This window comes from Cryptococcus neoformans, chromosome 8 (assembly GCF_000149245.1).
Source record: "Cryptococcus neoformans var. grubii H99 chromosome 8, complete sequence".
Lineage (NCBI taxonomy): Eukaryota > Fungi > Basidiomycota > Tremellomycetes > Tremellales > Cryptococcaceae > Cryptococcus > Cryptococcus neoformans.
The window spans coordinates 1,009,290-1,024,919 of NC_026752.1; the positions used below are offsets into that span (position 1 = coordinate 1,009,290).

The window sequence follows — 15,630 nt, forward strand, 5'->3', positions numbered from 1 at the left end:
GTGAGAACAACAAGAATCATAAGAGATCCGAGCGAATACAGGCACGATCAGCGACCGTGGCCACACGTCATAACGCCGACCCGTCCGCCAGCCACTACTTACAAAAGACAATCTTACTTACGTTCGTACCACGGTTCCGCGGCTATGTCCGCCTTTCGTCAACAACAACACAGCCTCTTCCAACACAGCAGGTAAACATATGATGACGTACTTAGAAGTGAGCTTGCCCTTTTGGTCCCGATCCCTAAATGAACTTAAACAGCCAGGCTCAAACGAAGGGCATAAGGCTCTGAGAGCATTTCAACTTCCAGCAGTACATCCCAATTTCTCATCTGCATCTATACAATGTCGATGCGCAATACCTCAGGCAAATTTTCCCTAAGCTCATTCGGTCGCAAAGTATCAGGCATGGACCGCCCCTCTTCTCCTACCAAAGACTCAGACTCAAATGAAGAAGGTCACTCCCCCGTCCGGGAGTCTCACGGTGTCGGCTTCGATGGGCTCGGCAAGAAGCTCAAGGGAAGTTTGGCCCATAACAATTTGCTGCCTGCTCTTGGGCACAAGGATTTGAGAGCTTTACAAGAGTAAGTATGGAATATACTCTTTTGTTTAGCCGAAGTACTCTTGGAAGGTGCTTCTGCAGCCGACATGAAAAATAACGCTTCTAGCGGCAGTGGCTGGGAACGAGTTCCTCGCGGTTGAAGACGTGCCGGATATCTATCGCTCCATTCTTGCATTGGGCTAAAAGTCATTTCTGGTATCTTTGTGCTCTCTCTTTTGTGTTTTCTGTCAGATGGCTCAGCCAAGGTAGCTCCGCTCGGCCTACTAACACTGTATTCCTTCTACTCCGTGGACGAGGGAACTGGATACTTCGCGATCAGTTTGGGCCTATGATAAATGTCTTTCATTATTTGAAGATGGAACACTCATAAAAATAACCTTGCTGACATGCCTATAGTATCATCTCGTCCGAAAAAGGAGTACTGCAGATGTTTGAAAAGCTTGCTGCCGAAACCAACAAAGCTTCCTCTTCCCTCCCTCCTTATGGCACACAAGAAGGCCCCGATCTCCAAGACATCCTCACCCAATCGTCCAAACTTCTTAGCAAACTTACTACCGCTCTCAACGTTTTCGCCCGCCATCAAGCTGAGATGCGAGTGTGTTTGAAGCGAGTCCGAGAAAGGGAAGAGGCGCTCATGGAGCTCAAGAACCGAAGGAAGAGCACCGGAACAAAGGCTGAGACAGCTGAGAGGAAGTTGGCCAAGATGGGTCCTGAGAACAAGAGTTTGCCTCATCAGACGGAGCTTTTAGAAAGATTGAGAAGCGATATGAGGCAAATGGATCAGGACATTACCACTGAGGAGACCAAGATTGGTGACTTCAAACGACAGTAAGCCTGCCATTTGCTTCCTCTGTTATCTCCACTAATGATCTATAGGACTTTGAAAGAAGCTCTTTCTTATAAGTTCGGTGGTCTCGAGGAACTTGGAGAAAAGATGTGCATCATTGGCGAGCTCGGTAAGCTCTTGCTCGAAGAAGTTCCTCTTGAAGAGACTCCTGTTGGCTATGGGCGCGCGCCTTACGCCGGCTATGAGAAGGCCAAAAATGCCGTCGAGGAGGCTACTAAATGTGTAAGTGGAAGTTGTTAAAACGTGTTTTTTGTCACTGACCTCGCTTAGCTCGCCACCGTCCAGTTCCACGCTGCCAGCTCTAACCCAAAGCCTCCCGGTCTCCCTGAACCTGGGTTTGCCGCTCCCCTCCGCACCCCCTCTATCCCTCATGATGAACACAGCATCGCGGTCGCCAATGAGTATGCTGACTACCCTGTCAACGCCCCCACATCTCCTGAAGGCAAGGGCAAGCAGAGAGAAACCTACTCCATGGACGCCGCCGAGCCTTATGGTGGGATCGAGCAGAACCCTTATGCTTCAGAGACTACCAATGGACAGCAACACATCTACGGTGAATTTGGAGGTACTCGTCATGTGATGTTCCATGATTCCAACAACGACCATCCCCCTGCATCTGAACTTGCCATCCCCCCTGCCCCTGGACCTAGCGGTACTGAACATGGGGAGGAAAAGATGCATGACTATGAATATGAGCAACAGAAGCAGATGGACGCAGAGAACGCTTGGAAGAAGCTTGAGGCGGAGGAAGCTGCGTGGAAGTCTCAAGAAACCACCGAGACATCGTCTAACGCTCACTCTCCGACTGAAACGATCCCTGCTGCTGTTCCAGCTTCCGCTGCGCAGGAAAGTGGTGATATGTACGCCCCCTGGCAGCCTCTGAATCTCAAAAAAGAAAACAGCATCGGGAGTCCTACTACTTTGCATGACAGTCCTAGCCCTGTTGCCGCTGCGCCCTCCTTTGCGTCTATTCCTCTCGATGAGCCCACCAACCACGGCTCTGTCATGACTGAAGTACTTTCCCCCTCTGAGCTCGTACCCCCTCAACCAGCTTGGAGAGCCGAAGCTAGCCCTACCCCAGGCGAGTCCGAGTTCCACACTCCCTTATCCAGTCCTAAACCTGTGCGTGATAGCATGAGCTCGAATAACGCTTCGGTTGACAAGGAGCCCGCTAGGGAGTATTTCCCCTCGAACATGGGTACTGGCGGTAAAATCAGCGCCGCTGCATTCCGGAAGGGTACCAAGCCCAAGACTAGTATGGGCCCCGAAGATAGTCCTAATACATCTGCTGGAAGTTCGGTGATTAGTATTGGAGAGGTGAGGAGGTTGCCTGTACCACCTTTGGGGCCTGTGGATATCGAGTTGCCAGCGAGTCCTGCTCCTGGAACAACGAAGCATGGGAATGGGTATGAACACGGGATGTTGGCTAGTCCTCCACCTGTTTACCAAAGTGAAGAATCTTTGCGATAAGGAATATGGAAATAGAGTGGACAAGTTGAGAGCGGAGGACGTCTGCGACATTTCCGGAAAATAATCTACAACTGTCTATATACCCTAATCTTGATGCGAGTATTTTTGGTGTGACATGCATGGGTCAATTTGCGTCAACATTTGACGATTGATGAGTGGTCAGACTACTGTGATGTATTTTAACGAAGTATCATCATATGTTAACATTTATACCTATTAACAGTCTCCCGACCATTTGTGATTGTCCAGATGGTTTCGTTTGCGCCTTTTTCTGCTACGTAGATCACTATATTATTTGGATCTGATAAGCATGCCCTCCAGTAAATCCTCGGACCGGCTTGACTCCGACGGGCATCCATGCTACAATAACTAGGTCACAGTGTCTGCTGACCCAACAAATTCCGATGGATAATCCGAAAGTTGAGCCTTTTTTTTTCTTCTGCGTGTGAAATGGCCAAGATGCGATCGGATCATCAAGTATATCACAACGTCGTGTACATCGTATGGATAGCCAAATCTTTATCAGAAGGCCCTTGTATGTAGAGGTTTGATGGAAGATGGATCACCTTCCGCAACCTTTTTGGATTGAACGTTTCACAGACGGATTGTGGATTATATTGATAGAACTATTACATCCTGTATTAGAAATCAGCGAGGAAACCCCATTTCTGTAACTTGTACGTTCTACCGAAAACGCTGACGAGTGACGCGTTTGACTTCATAGATCTTCCATATAGAATACGAACTTAATTCCTTACTTATTTAAAGTCTAGCTTCCCCCTCTTATATCTCGAGCTGCCCTCTCCTGTTCTTGCAATCTTCTCGCATTGGATCGACCGCTCATCATTTCCTTCTTCTCCCATTGGATCGACCAGTCATCATTTCCTCCTTCTTCTCCCATTGGCGCGGTTCAGAAAATCGTAAAGAGATCTTATGAATAACCTGCCAACACGCATGCATAACGTAGGGCAATGATCTGGTCACGATAATCAGCTATATCACCTGTCAAGGCAAATAGGAAGATCCAGTAGAAAGAAAGGAGGTCAAGAGATAATTTTCTATACTTGTAGAACATCTCTACGGTTCGGATAATCTAATCTCAATCATTTGGGAGATCGTAATGCATTTTGAAAAATTCAGTTTTTAACTTCATCAATGAAGGTCAGCGGTAGCTGACGGCATTAGAAGGGTTTTGAGATAGCGATTAACTTCCCTTCTCTATGGTTATGATCCCTGATTTAATCTTCCTAGAGTAGTGCCGAACATGGAACTCATTCAGCAAGACAATAAGTACCGCACTACTGGCAACGATGCGATACATCCTTTGCCGTCTTGTGGTTGCTTACGAGCACAGGAGGGCCTCAGCTGACTTTGAGATGTAGTAGATTCCTGGCAGAGGCAAGCTATATAAATATTGCCTGTAGAGGTGGTTTTAATTCATCACCGTCTCTAGACAACACCACCTGAAGGTCAATCCCTGTTCAACAAGTCCAGAGTATCAATTTCAAGGGTGCCTCTGACGCAAAAATACCGAATAATAACATCATATCTCTATCTTCAAGGTAGCTCTGACAACATTCACAACAATGGGAGGCATAATCAAGCTTTCCTTCCTCTTCTGTTCCCTCATTTCTTTGGTCAACAGCGAGAATACTGGCAAGTAAGTTACGTCGTCGGGTCGCGGAGCTCCCGAAAGGCTAATCACTGTCAGGCTGCCAACCGCGATTTCTGATCATTCTGTGCCGAAAGCGACAGCAACCACTGACCCTAGTGTATTCGTTCTTTCAAATGACTTCGAAATAACAGACGTCCCGACGACGAGAGAGTATACCTTCAACCTTACGTGAGTCAATCCTTAGGGGCCTGTTCGGCAACCGCAAAAGTGGTGACTTTGCCAAGGTCACCAGCCAAATTTGATTCTGTTCAAAAAAGTCAGAACGTGAGATCACCGCCATGACTTTGGCCCTTTCGCCCTGTTCGGCAACGAATATGACCCCTCTGAAAATCACAGAAATTTTATGAAACGTTCGAAAAGATGCCGAACAGGTTCTATTCTTAAACCTCAAGATCGGCTTATCTAAAGCTAAAACAATTGCAGTGAGGCTTTGGCCAGCCCTGACGGTTATGAACGGCTTGTTTATGCCGTCAACAACATGCTCCCTGGACCTGTGATAGAGGCTAACACCGGGGATACTGTTATCGTACATGTCAACAATTATCTGCATGAAGGACAGGGCATCCGTAAGTATATCTTCTCATGAAAAGGTGATGTCATGCCTCCATTGTCACTGACTTCCAATTCAGATTGGCATGGTTTGCGACAGAATGGCACGGCTCTCATGGACGGTGTACCTGGTATAACCCAGGCAAGTATTCTTGGAGAGGACAGAGAGTCCATATGACTGAGATGTCTATTAGTGTTCTATTCCGCCTGGAGGCTCATTTACCTACCAATTCACCGTAAGCCATCAATCAGGCACGTTTTGGTGGCATTCCCATTATTCCAATTCCATGGCCGACGGCATTTGGGGCCCGTCAGTTTTCCTGACTTTTGATAACAAGTTATCACAGCTGATAGGATACCATAGCCTAATTGTCCACTCGCCCAATGAACCCCTCCAAAGGGGACGAGACTATGACGAGGATCGAATCGTAGCTGTAACTGACTGGATGTAAGTATGGCTATATTGTTTGATGAAACTCAGCTGAATACTGGTGATGATAGGCATGATGAATCAGAAACCATCGTTGAAGCTCTAATCAGCTCAGAAGGGTATAGAGGAGTGAGTAAGAAGAATTCGGAGATTAATAGTCCGATACTGACTGTAAGAAGAGGCCTTTTCCGCCACAAGGTGATGCGATTCTTATCAACGGACGTGTACGTGATTTTACTGGCAACGACGTAACCCCCAAGTGGGCTTACTAACTCTTACCGCTAGGGCCAAACCAACTGCACAGCCACTGGTTCCCCCTCATGCACCTATCCTCCTCCTCCCGAGATTCACGTGCCAGTCAATTGCAGGGTTCGTCTACGCTTTATCAGCGCTGCCTCTCACCCCATGTACCGCATCTCTATCGACAACCATTCCATGGAAATCGTTGAGACGGATGGCACTGCTGTTTACGGACCTACCATTCATGAAATTTCTATCTCGTCTGGAGAACGGTACTCTGTAATTATCAATACCACCGAAGGAAAAGAAGGGGATGCGTTCTGGCTGAGGACAAGTGTTGCTCTGGACTGTATGGCGCAAGGGGTTACTCAAGTGGGGTTGGCGGTGGTGAGATATACGGGTAATGGCTCTATTACTACCGCTGAGCCTCGAACTGAAGCTTGGCGAGTCATTAAGAAGCCTACGGTGGAAATTCTTGCTGACAACATATTTAGGACTGATTTAGCGAGACCTGACACTCCGTGTGTTGGGCTTGATGAAATGTATCATCTTTCGTGAGGGCCTTTCCTTCTCCTTGCTTTGCCAAGTTCACCTCTAACGGTGCTCAGGCCACGAGAGCTTGTGAATGCGTCCCAAACAGCTTTGGAGAGTCGTGTTCTCGATAGCAAGCTGGGTAAATTCGTGGACGTCTATGGTAACTCCTTCGAAGGTTACGTATGTGATTTCCAGTACTATTCTAAAGGAAGAAGACGCCAACAGTCGCTTAGGGATTCAATAATGTCACATACCAGAACCAAATAAACGACCCCTTACTTTACGTCGTCCAGCGTGGTGGCACTTGCAACAGCTCATTAATAGCCAACGCAACTTTTGCAGATATCGGTCCTGTTAACATCATCATCAACAACCTAGATTCCCATATTGGTCACCCTTACCACATGCACGGCACCGAGTTTCAGTTGATGGGACGAGGTACTGGAGCTCTCACTCTTGATGACCTGCCAAATACTAATCTTACTTTGGACAATCCTACGAGGAAGGATACGATTTGGATGCAGGGTGGAAGCTGGGCATTATTGAGGATCATTTCTGATAATCCCGGGGTGTGGGCCTTGCATTGTCATATCGGATGGCACCTAGCCAAAGGGAAGGTGGGATACAGTGTTACTCCTCCAACTGGTTTATTCACTAATTGTTTTGTGCAGATGGCTGTGGTCGTTGTCCAGCCAGAAGCGATCAAAAAGATTCAATGGCCTGAATCTTGGATGGATGTGCGTCAAATTTCTTCATAAGCAAATTACTGACTGACTCATTACTTTACTCAGCTTTGTGCTAACACTGATCCCAACGCATTTGGTCCAGCGCGGCGTTCAGTTTCTTGATTCCTCGATACACACAGTACTCTACGACAGTTCATGTACCCTAGTCTTGGTTGGAGAATGCCTGGACATCTCATGCATGTGTTGGTTTGCGTTGATATTGACCATTGAAAGTGGGAAGTTTGCTCTGACTCGATGCATTTCGAGTACTCTATCAGTAAACGTTGTTCTACTAGGCAATGCCTGAGTGTATAACATAACGACCACTCCTCCTTTCCCACGGCGAACTCATTTACATCCTTTCCACACCCACTCCCGCCCCTCAGCGCGCCCGATTTTCTGAGCTCTGGGAGGCACAACGTGACGCAAACCTCCAAACTCTCAATGACGTACAATGCAACAGGCTCCCCCAGAATTCATCCAAATTGGGCCGCGCCTGACTCTCTGCTATTACCTTCGTCCAGCTGCTCCGACTCTCCATCAAGAAGTGGGCCATTGGGCTCCATGACAAGATTCTTATCGAACGCTCCGGTGCCTATTTGGCGCTACTGTATGTCCGAAGCGCCTCTTGGATACGACGAGCGTTGCCCGATCTTAGAGCTCTTTGGCCCAAAGACGCTACTACGACATCATCAACCGAGAAATTATCCACTGCCACTTAAACCAGGTCAAGGGCGCCGTCGTCGAATTGGAAATCACCCACGCAAACGGGAACCGAGGGAATGGCCTGAGGGTACGAGGCTCAAGTGTTCTGCAATTTGTAGGCTACGACCTCAAGGTCTACTCCCTAGGCGACCAAGGTGCACGAAGCACGTTGATGGCGCCTCCCCCCAAGGCAAAGCTGGCAATTTCTGTCTGGACAGGTGAATTGGATGGCTCGAGGAGGTTGCGGAGGATGTGGAGAAGAGGCCGCCGAGGATATTGGTCGTGTATTCCGACAGCTAGTCCTGTGAACCGGTGGATTGACGAGTCGGAGTACAGCAGCGGACGAGAGGACGAGTTGACGAAAGGCAAGCCGGAAGATGCTTTCCAGGGGATGCAAAGAAAGGATCAGCGTGGAGTTGGTGAAGGCGTAGGCCCTGACGTTAGTGATCTAGAGGAGCAGTAAAAGGCGTTGGGAACTTGTTTGGTTGAGGACGGGAGCCGAGGGAGCGAAGGCGCGAGGGAAGAAGCGGAAGTAATTTATATTTTACGTACCAGCAGTACGAGTACTCGTAGTGTAACAGTACATCGCACACTAAATAAAATAATGTAAACACGAGCAATATGTATGTAGCCTCCTTAACTCTCTCTAACGAACTCCACCACCTCAGACGGGCGGGCAGTGCTGAGGCTGGAGGCTGTCATCTAGGACAAGCATTATTATCATTAGCCGCACGTTTCCTTATCTCCCAGCGATCTGTCTGATTTATTCCGTCCTTCGTTATCAAGGATACAATTTTACTATTGTACCAGTACTGTACAATGATCTGCTCTTAATAAGCACCCAATGGCGCTCCTCTCTCCAGGCTCCCCGGATTTTGCAAACACCAAGGCGGGAAAGTCTTATTTTGTGGGCAGCAAGCGATATATCTTCTATAATGAATGTCAAACGGGCGTCCCAGCTAGCTGGTAACAACGACTCACAACAGAATTACCTCAGCCATCTCAGATCTAACAAGACAACAACAATGGGGCCGGGGACGAGTCCAGCTAGCGCTCTAAAGTAAGCTGTCAGGTGAGTTCTCTGTTTCTCCAAGCTGTTCTTTTGTGAGTTGCTGATGGTTCGTATCGAGGAAGTGGCTTGAGCGGCGACGCCAGTATCTGGAAGCGCTCCAGTGCGCTCGAGCCTTGAGATTTTACCGGTGCTGTGTGACGTTAGGGGAGGTCTGTTTCGCGCAGGGTCCCAATACGGCATGTGAGCGCTGCGCCACCAAGAGTGTGAAGCGTAGCGATACTAGTAGTCGCCGCGCCTCTTGTGCGGATGATATATCAGAGGTAGTGAATGTTCGTGTTTGTGTCTGTTGTGAAAAGATCGCCCGGCTGGCTGAAGTGATTAGGGATCTGTGGTTCCTCCATCCACTGGGACTGTTGCGCCTAGCGACATGCCCTCGGCTCCATCTCCTTTCCTTTCGGCTGGCGCTTCGCATTTCGCTGGGTCGTTTCTATCCTCTGCGGCGCCGTCTATCTGTTGACGCCCCAGCCGCGTCGATGGTGCCCACGCCGTCTACCAGTACGCGATCGACGTTTGCTACTCTGCAAATCTCATTCTATCTTTGCGTCAAACGGGCGGAAAGGTGCGCCCGGGAGGCTGTGGTTGCGCGTAAATAATAATCAGGTGGCTCGAAGATTGGCGCCTGTGCCAGGAGCCTTTTAACCAATGAATTGATGCTTTGCCTTCGTTGTGTGAGTGTACGGTGTAGTGCTAAGGGTCGTTCGGTGCAGGAGTTGGGTATTACGTACGGGATAGGAGGAGCGAGGAGGAAGAGAGTTGTAATGCGGATTAGAATTAGGATTGTTATAGGACTCTCATGCAACGAACGAGGAACGTTGTCGGAAGGAGCGAAGCTTATAGATAGCTCATTAGAGCACCATCAACAGCGAGCCATAAGGCTACACCCAGTACTACTAGGCAGACCTCACATAGCTATTCACCCTACATAGTTACACCTATACCCCGGTACCTACTAGTGTATGTCAGCCTACTACACCTGCCTACTGCCGCCTACTACACCTACAACACCCTTTCCGCCACATAACCACCATCCCACCGGAGGGTATAATCCCGATAGCCATGGGAGTCCTCGTGGTTGGGACTAATCCACCCTTGACACTACAACGGATATTCTGTACTGATGGTAATGGCTGTCGCTCATGGCCATGGTTCCTTCGCTTAAAAGGTTTATCATCATTTGTCACATTATCCTTTCTCTGTCGTCTTTGCTTATGATGGATCATCCTTGCTGTTAACCTGCCCTGCGAAGCCCTCAAAACAATAGTTAGCTTCAAATGAAGGATCCGTAAATTGCTACGACAGAGGGGGACGTTTCTATCTTTCTGATATCGCTGGCTGTCCTTTTACTTTCGTTTATCATGTGCCTCTGCATTTCGCTTTACTACTTTATATGAAACTTCGATGATGATGAATCTGCATGAAGTATCAGGAAAAGGGAAGTAGGACAAAGGGTGATGGTGTTCTGGTAACCTCCGCCTGCTTATATTACATATGGCTACATACGCTACTGCTTATTTCCCTCCTAAGTCACATTGTCAAAAGGGATTGGAAGATGTATGCAGTAGGCATGCGTGGTGAGAGGCGTACAAATAGAAACTGAGCAAGTTTTATTATGCCATCTCCCGATCGTCTTTTTATAGTTGCCCTCGAGCCAAGTGGGAAGATACCACTGCCTGCTGGCCTTTTTTTCTGGGAGCAGCGAATCCAGCGGGTTGATGTCTCAAATCTAGGGCCCTTGATCGACTAGCTACTACAGTCAGCTGATACTTCCTATGAGTCTCAGGGAGCTTTCGTGAGAATCTCGGCACGTCGTCATTACGGACTCGTCTCGGCGATGAAGTGTCTAACGACAAAGGACGGGCAGGACAGACGTTAGAGAACCGAAGGTGAGAGCGTTTTAGCTGCATCCAACATCATCTACTGTGCACTAACATCACCAGCCTTCGTGATCAGCTGCGCAATTCTGAGAGCTTGGACGCTGCATGTCGCATGTATCAGATGCCAGTGCGACCGGCATAAGAAGCAAAACATGTTGTCATCGCACATGTATTCACAGCAAGTGCCTGCCCCGTCTAGGGGAGGCCACCGCAAATCTCAGATAATATCTTCGCCGAATGATAAATTAAGGGTTGATGGGTTACGTTTCGCGATCAGTTGACACCCAAAATTGCCTATCCGGTTATCTTAACGAATTACGGCATTCTTCAATATATCTCGCCTATACCCCAGCGCACGAGGCTGTTCACATAACGACACTTTCGGGAGGAGCAGACGTACAGCCAACCTTCTCAGGGTACTCGCACACTTCGCACCGTCAACAGGGTTGTTTCTATCAACAGATGACATACAAGTAGTGCGAATCACAGGCTGCCAACGTCTTAGCGTTTCCGTCCTTTCCCAAAACTTCGGTATCGCCCTGTAGTGCCTATCAGGGTCAGCTCCCGATACCCGATAGCTCCCTAATAGCTCCGGCTTTTTGCGCCGTTCAGTTCGGGCAGCTACCACGCATAGATAGGATAACACCGCGAAAACATCGCATTATTTATTTTGATGTCCTTAATATTACTGTTACCGGTGAAAGGTCCATGATCTAAGGAGCCAGATTGGGAGACGTGCGTTGCTCAACGGGAATGGGTGTACGTTAGTTTACAGCGCCCCCAAGGTCGCTGTACAACTCCGTGCCCGGCCGGTTCCCGCGATCCTTCGCAGGTATGACCACAATCTTCTGCCTTATGCGCGAACTTCAGGTTCACCTATGTCGTACTGCCATCAGATGGAGATCACCGACGAACCGCAAAAGGAATTTAAGGTTTCCATGTTCACTAGTGACAGTCAGTATCCGACGGCATAACGGCGATCCTGAAATAACGACAGTCCTTTCTTTATCAGTATGTTCCTGATTCATTCTTTTTTGGGTACCGAACATGGATCACGGGCAAAGCAGCAAGCATGGACTGGAGGGGGGCAACCACACAATCGCCAAGGATGCGATACATCTTTCACAGCATTGTGAGTGCTTCTCCGATGTCAAAAGCCATCAGAGAATTTGCTTCTGACCTTAAGCTACAGCGGATATCTGGCAGGAGCGACATATAAAAGCGTGGTTAACTGAAAAGGCCTCATTTTACAATTAGCTCTACACAATCAGCCACCTGAAGACCAATTCCTCCTTTCAAGTCCAGAATATCAACCCTTATCGGCACTTCAACGCGTTATACTGGTGTAATATCTTATCTTTATCCTAATCGGTAAATATTTCTTTCCCTGTCTTTGCCTTGGTGCTGTTCCGCCTTCGATCAATGTACGCCAACAGCCTTTTCCCACCCTTTCATGGCTACCTGAAGCGCTCCGAGATTGTCGAGTCGATTGACCATACTTGTGCCGGGCCTTCTGTCGCTACCTGATCAAAGTCTTCCATGAAAGGATGGATTGTCGGGTAAAGTTCAGAAGGACGTGATGCTCCTACCCGATACTCAGACGGTGCGGACGCGTTATCTTTCTTGCTACTATATTACTAAGCTCGCTACACTCTGCTTTTGAATTCAACCTTCACAGCTCGCATCTCCCAACTATCAACTTCAGAATCTCCATTTTTATTTCCGGTGTCCATAATACTCTATGCTAATAGGTCTATTCAATGTAGCTATACCGACACTCACAGTAATGCGGGGAGTAGTCAAGCTCTTCTTTCTATCTTGTTCCCTCGTTTCGCTGGTCAGCAGCGAGGAGACTGGCAAGTGAGTTAATTTCGTTGAGCTTCACAAGATCCAGGGAAGGTTAATCATTGTTCAGGTCGCCAACCGCGAACTATGACCATTATATGCCGAAGGCGACAGCAACCATTGATCCTAGTGTATTCGCTCTTTCAAATGACTTTGAAATAACAGATGTTCCGACGACGAGGGAGTATACCTTCGATATCACGTGAGTCAGAATCGAAAGGTTGCGTATTTTAATCTGACGCACAATTGCAGCAAAGCGTTGGCCAGCCCTGATGGTTATGAACGAGAGGTTTACGTTGTCAACAACATGTTCCCTGGACCTGTGATAGAGGCTAACACCGGGGATACTATTATCGTACATGTCAACAATCATTTGGAGGAAGGACAAAGTATCCGTAAGTATCAGCTGATATCCTGCTCATATCGAAAAGTACTTTTTAATGTACTAACTCTAATCCAGACTGGCATGGTTTGCGGCAGCTTGGCACGGCTTTCATGGACGGTGTCCCTGGTATAACACAGGTAAGAATCCTTAGGAACCACAGGAATCGGTCAACTTATAAACTGCATAGTGTCCTATTCCCCCTGGAAGCTCATTTACCTACCAATTCACCGTAAGCCATCAGTCAGGCACGTTTTGGTGGCATTCCCATTATTCCAATTCCATGGCCGACGGCATTTGGGGCCCGTCAGTTTTCCTGACTTTTGATAACAAGTTATCACAGCTGATAGGATACCATAGCTTAATTATCCATTCGCCCAATGAACCCCTCCAAAGGGGACGAGACTATGACGAGGATCGAATCGTTTTTATAACTGACTGGGTGTAAGTATGACCGTTCTTTGGTGAGGCTCAAGCTAAACATTGGTGATGGCAGGCATGACAACTCAGAAGTCGTTATTGCAGCTCTAGCTACTCCAGAAGGGTACAAAGGAGTGAGTAAGAGTTTGGAGATTAATAGTCCGATACTGACTGTAAGAAGAGCCCTGCTCCGCCACAAGGTGATGCGATTCTCATCAATGGACGTGTACGTGATTTTACTGGCAATGGCGATAACCCCCAAGTGGGCTTACTAACTCTTACCGCTAGGGCCAAACCAACTGCACAGCCACTGGTTCCTCCTCATGCACCTATCCGCCTCCTCCCGAGATTCACGTGCCAGTCAATTGCAGGGTTCGTCTGCGCTTTATCAGTGCGACCGCCCATCCCATGTACCGCATAACTATCGACAACCACCCTTTGGAAGTTGTGGAAACCGACGGTACAGCCGTCTATGGGCCCACAGTCCATGAAATCTCCATTGCACCTGGGGAACGGTACTCTGCAATTATCAACACCTCAGAAGGGAAGGAAGGTGATGCGTTCTGGCTGAGGACAAGTGTTGCTCTGGGCTGTATGTTTGGTGGAATAGATCAGGTGGGATTGGCGGTTGTGAGGTATACGGGTAATGGAATGGTTAGTACTGAAGAGCCTCAAACTACTGCTTGGTGAGTTACTGGGAAACCTGTAGGTTGAACTGCCGCTGACAATATATTCAGGAGTGATCTAGCGGGAGCTACAACTCCTTGTGCTGGACTGGACCAAACATATACTCTTTCGTGAGCACTGGTCGATTTCTTTTGTTTGATTCTTACTAATAAACCACGCAGACCACGAGAGAGTTTTAGTGCACCTCGTGAATTTTCACAAAGCCATGTCTTCAATAGCCAGCGAGGAGCCTTTGTGAATGTTTATGGCAACACCTTCCAAGGTTATGTATGTAATTTTCCATTTTCCAGTATTACATTTAAGAAAAAAAAGGTGCTGACAGTCATCTAGGGGTTTAACAATATCTCATATCAGAACCAAATCTTCAACCCTCTACTTTCAATCGTCCAACGCGGTGGCTCTTGCGAGAGCACACTAGTAGCCAGTACAACTTTCCCCGACCTCGGATCAGGGAACATTATCATCAACAATCTTGATGGCGTTATCGACCATCCTTACCACCTGCACGGCAACGAGTTCCAGGTGATAGGACGAGGAACTGGAGCTCTCAGCCTTGATAACCTGACAAATATTGACTTCAATTTGGACAACCCTGTGAGAAAGGATACCCTCTGGATACAGGGCGGAAGTTGGGTGGTACTGAGGATCACGACGGATAACCCTGGAGTTTGGGCCTTGCACTGTCATATTGGGTGGCATCTTACTGAGGGAAAGGTAAGTTTTTACCCTTGGCTCCGACATTAACCCATTAAACTTATTTATATAGTTGGCTGTGGTTGTCATTCAACCAGGTGCGATTGGACATATGGAGGGCCCCGAGTCTTGGACGAATGTGAACCCAGCTTCTTGATTTCAAAGAACTTTTGCTAACTTATTTCGCCCTTTAGCTCTGTGCTAACACTGATCCCAATGCATTTGGACCCGCACGACGCTCACCTTCTCCATCTATTCAATCCTCTAAGACATCCACTTTCCAGTATCTGCGCGAAGTGAAAGGGAAGGTCGTTAAACGTAGAGGTGCTCGAGAGGCGTGAGTGACTATAGCTTGGATTGGAAGTGATACGAGGAAGAATTATTGGGCACTTCGACTTGGACGAGAAAGGGTATCACAGGCCGCTCTATTTGACGGACTTTTTGGATAACTGGGGATCTTATATTCCTTTAACGGACTTCATCAATAAATGCTCATCTAATCTTGTACTTATAGTAAACAGTACTTTCGCTTTACGCTAATAATGCCATCGAAAGTTCGATAGCATCATTTCAGCCACTATGAAGTATTTATAAAACAAATGCATTATGCTATAATGATTCAAAAGATAGTCATTGGACACAAGTGAAATGTTTTCATTCCGGGAAGAGAACTGCACATATTCCTGTGAATATTTCCGGAGCGAGCGAGGTATCTTGTGTCTTTTGTCTTCCACAACCAACGACGGCGTCCTCCTCCCACTACTAGTTCTGGGCACTGATCTCTCTCTTGTTCTCTCTCATAGCGGCTGTCTCGTCCAGTGTCGGTTACGCCACAAGCGAAATGGAACTTCGGCATTGCGGAGCAGCACAGACCTACTACGTAAGCTGATGTGACCGATTCAGTTGATCTGGTAGACGAA

General features: G+C 47.8%; 4 protein-coding genes and 5 non-coding genes; 4 read left to right on the forward strand and 5 right to left on the reverse strand.

The window, feature by feature from the left end:
* The first annotated feature begins 162 nt into the window (after positions 1-162).
* CNAG_03463 (hypothetical protein) lies at positions 163-3,248 on the forward strand. XM_012195887.1 has 4 exons: positions 163-584; positions 959-1,390; positions 1,439-1,631; positions 1,680-3,248. The coding sequence occupies exons 1-4, from the start codon at positions 346-348 to the stop codon at positions 2,877-2,879; spliced, it is 2,064 nt and encodes a 687-aa protein (XP_012051277.1). The 5' UTR covers positions 163-345; the 3' UTR covers positions 2,880-3,248.
* An 866-nt stretch (positions 3,249-4,114) lies between these two features.
* On the forward strand, positions 4,115-7,249 carry CNAG_03464 (Cu-oxidase). XM_012195574.1 has 14 exons: positions 4,115-4,539; positions 4,591-4,722; positions 4,978-5,120; positions 5,184-5,245; positions 5,298-5,413; positions 5,468-5,551; positions 5,605-5,662; positions 5,713-5,757; positions 5,819-6,216; positions 6,268-6,327; positions 6,382-6,487; positions 6,541-6,924; positions 6,979-7,044; positions 7,099-7,249. The coding sequence occupies exons 1-14, from the start codon at positions 4,466-4,468 to the stop codon at positions 7,153-7,155; spliced, it is 1,785 nt and encodes a 594-aa protein (XP_012050964.1). The 5' UTR covers positions 4,115-4,465; the 3' UTR covers positions 7,156-7,249.
* Positions 4,408-4,886, reverse strand: CNAG_12774. The gene is made up of 2 exons (XR_001046073.1): positions 4,646-4,886; positions 4,408-4,576 (listed from the first exon to the last, which is right to left on the reverse strand). It is a non-coding gene; the product is annotated as a hypothetical RNA (non-coding RNA).
* On the reverse strand, positions 5,068-5,726 carry CNAG_12775. Its single transcript, XR_001046074.1, has 3 exons — positions 5,704-5,726; positions 5,331-5,635; positions 5,068-5,281 (listed from the first exon to the last, which is right to left on the reverse strand). It is a non-coding gene; the product is annotated as a hypothetical RNA (non-coding RNA).
* A 27-nt stretch (positions 7,250-7,276) lies between the features above and the next one.
* CNAG_12776 lies at positions 7,277-8,220 on the reverse strand. XR_001046075.1 has 2 exons: positions 7,796-8,220; positions 7,277-7,749 (listed from the first exon to the last, which is right to left on the reverse strand). It is a non-coding gene; the product is annotated as a hypothetical RNA (non-coding RNA).
* An 85-nt stretch (positions 8,221-8,305) lies between these two features.
* Positions 8,306-9,552, reverse strand: CNAG_12777. The gene is made up of 2 exons (XR_001046076.1): positions 8,719-9,552; positions 8,306-8,667 (listed from the first exon to the last, which is right to left on the reverse strand). It is a non-coding gene; the product is annotated as a hypothetical RNA (non-coding RNA).
* CNAG_12778 lies at positions 8,339-9,777 on the forward strand. The gene is made up of 2 exons (XR_001046077.1): positions 8,339-8,809; positions 8,872-9,777. It is a non-coding gene; the product is annotated as a hypothetical RNA (non-coding RNA).
* CNAG_07734 (hypothetical protein) lies at positions 9,742-11,393 on the reverse strand (the record flags this gene model as incomplete). The annotated part of the gene is made up of 6 exons (XM_012195996.1): positions 9,742-9,758; positions 9,810-10,047; positions 10,394-10,549; positions 10,739-10,784; positions 11,155-11,222; positions 11,373-11,393. 6 exons carry the CDS (start codon positions 11,391-11,393, stop codon positions 9,742-9,744), a joined length of 546 nt encoding a protein of 181 aa, XP_012051386.1.
* On the forward strand, positions 10,455-15,336 carry CNAG_03465 (laccase). XM_012195888.1 has 19 exons: positions 10,455-10,692; positions 10,747-11,515; positions 11,580-11,637; positions 11,696-11,815; positions 11,876-12,054; positions 12,450-12,543; positions 12,599-12,730; positions 12,781-12,923; positions 12,989-13,050; positions 13,101-13,216; positions 13,271-13,354; positions 13,407-13,464; positions 13,512-13,556; positions 13,619-14,016; positions 14,068-14,127; positions 14,179-14,284; positions 14,348-14,731; positions 14,784-14,849; positions 14,905-15,336. Exons 6-19 carry the CDS (start codon positions 12,470-12,472, stop codon positions 15,049-15,051), a joined length of 1,875 nt encoding a protein of 624 aa, XP_012051278.1. The 5' UTR covers positions 10,455-10,692; positions 10,747-11,515; positions 11,580-11,637; positions 11,696-11,815; positions 11,876-12,054; positions 12,450-12,469; the 3' UTR covers positions 15,052-15,336.
* The last annotated feature ends 294 nt before the right edge of the window (positions 15,337-15,630 follow it).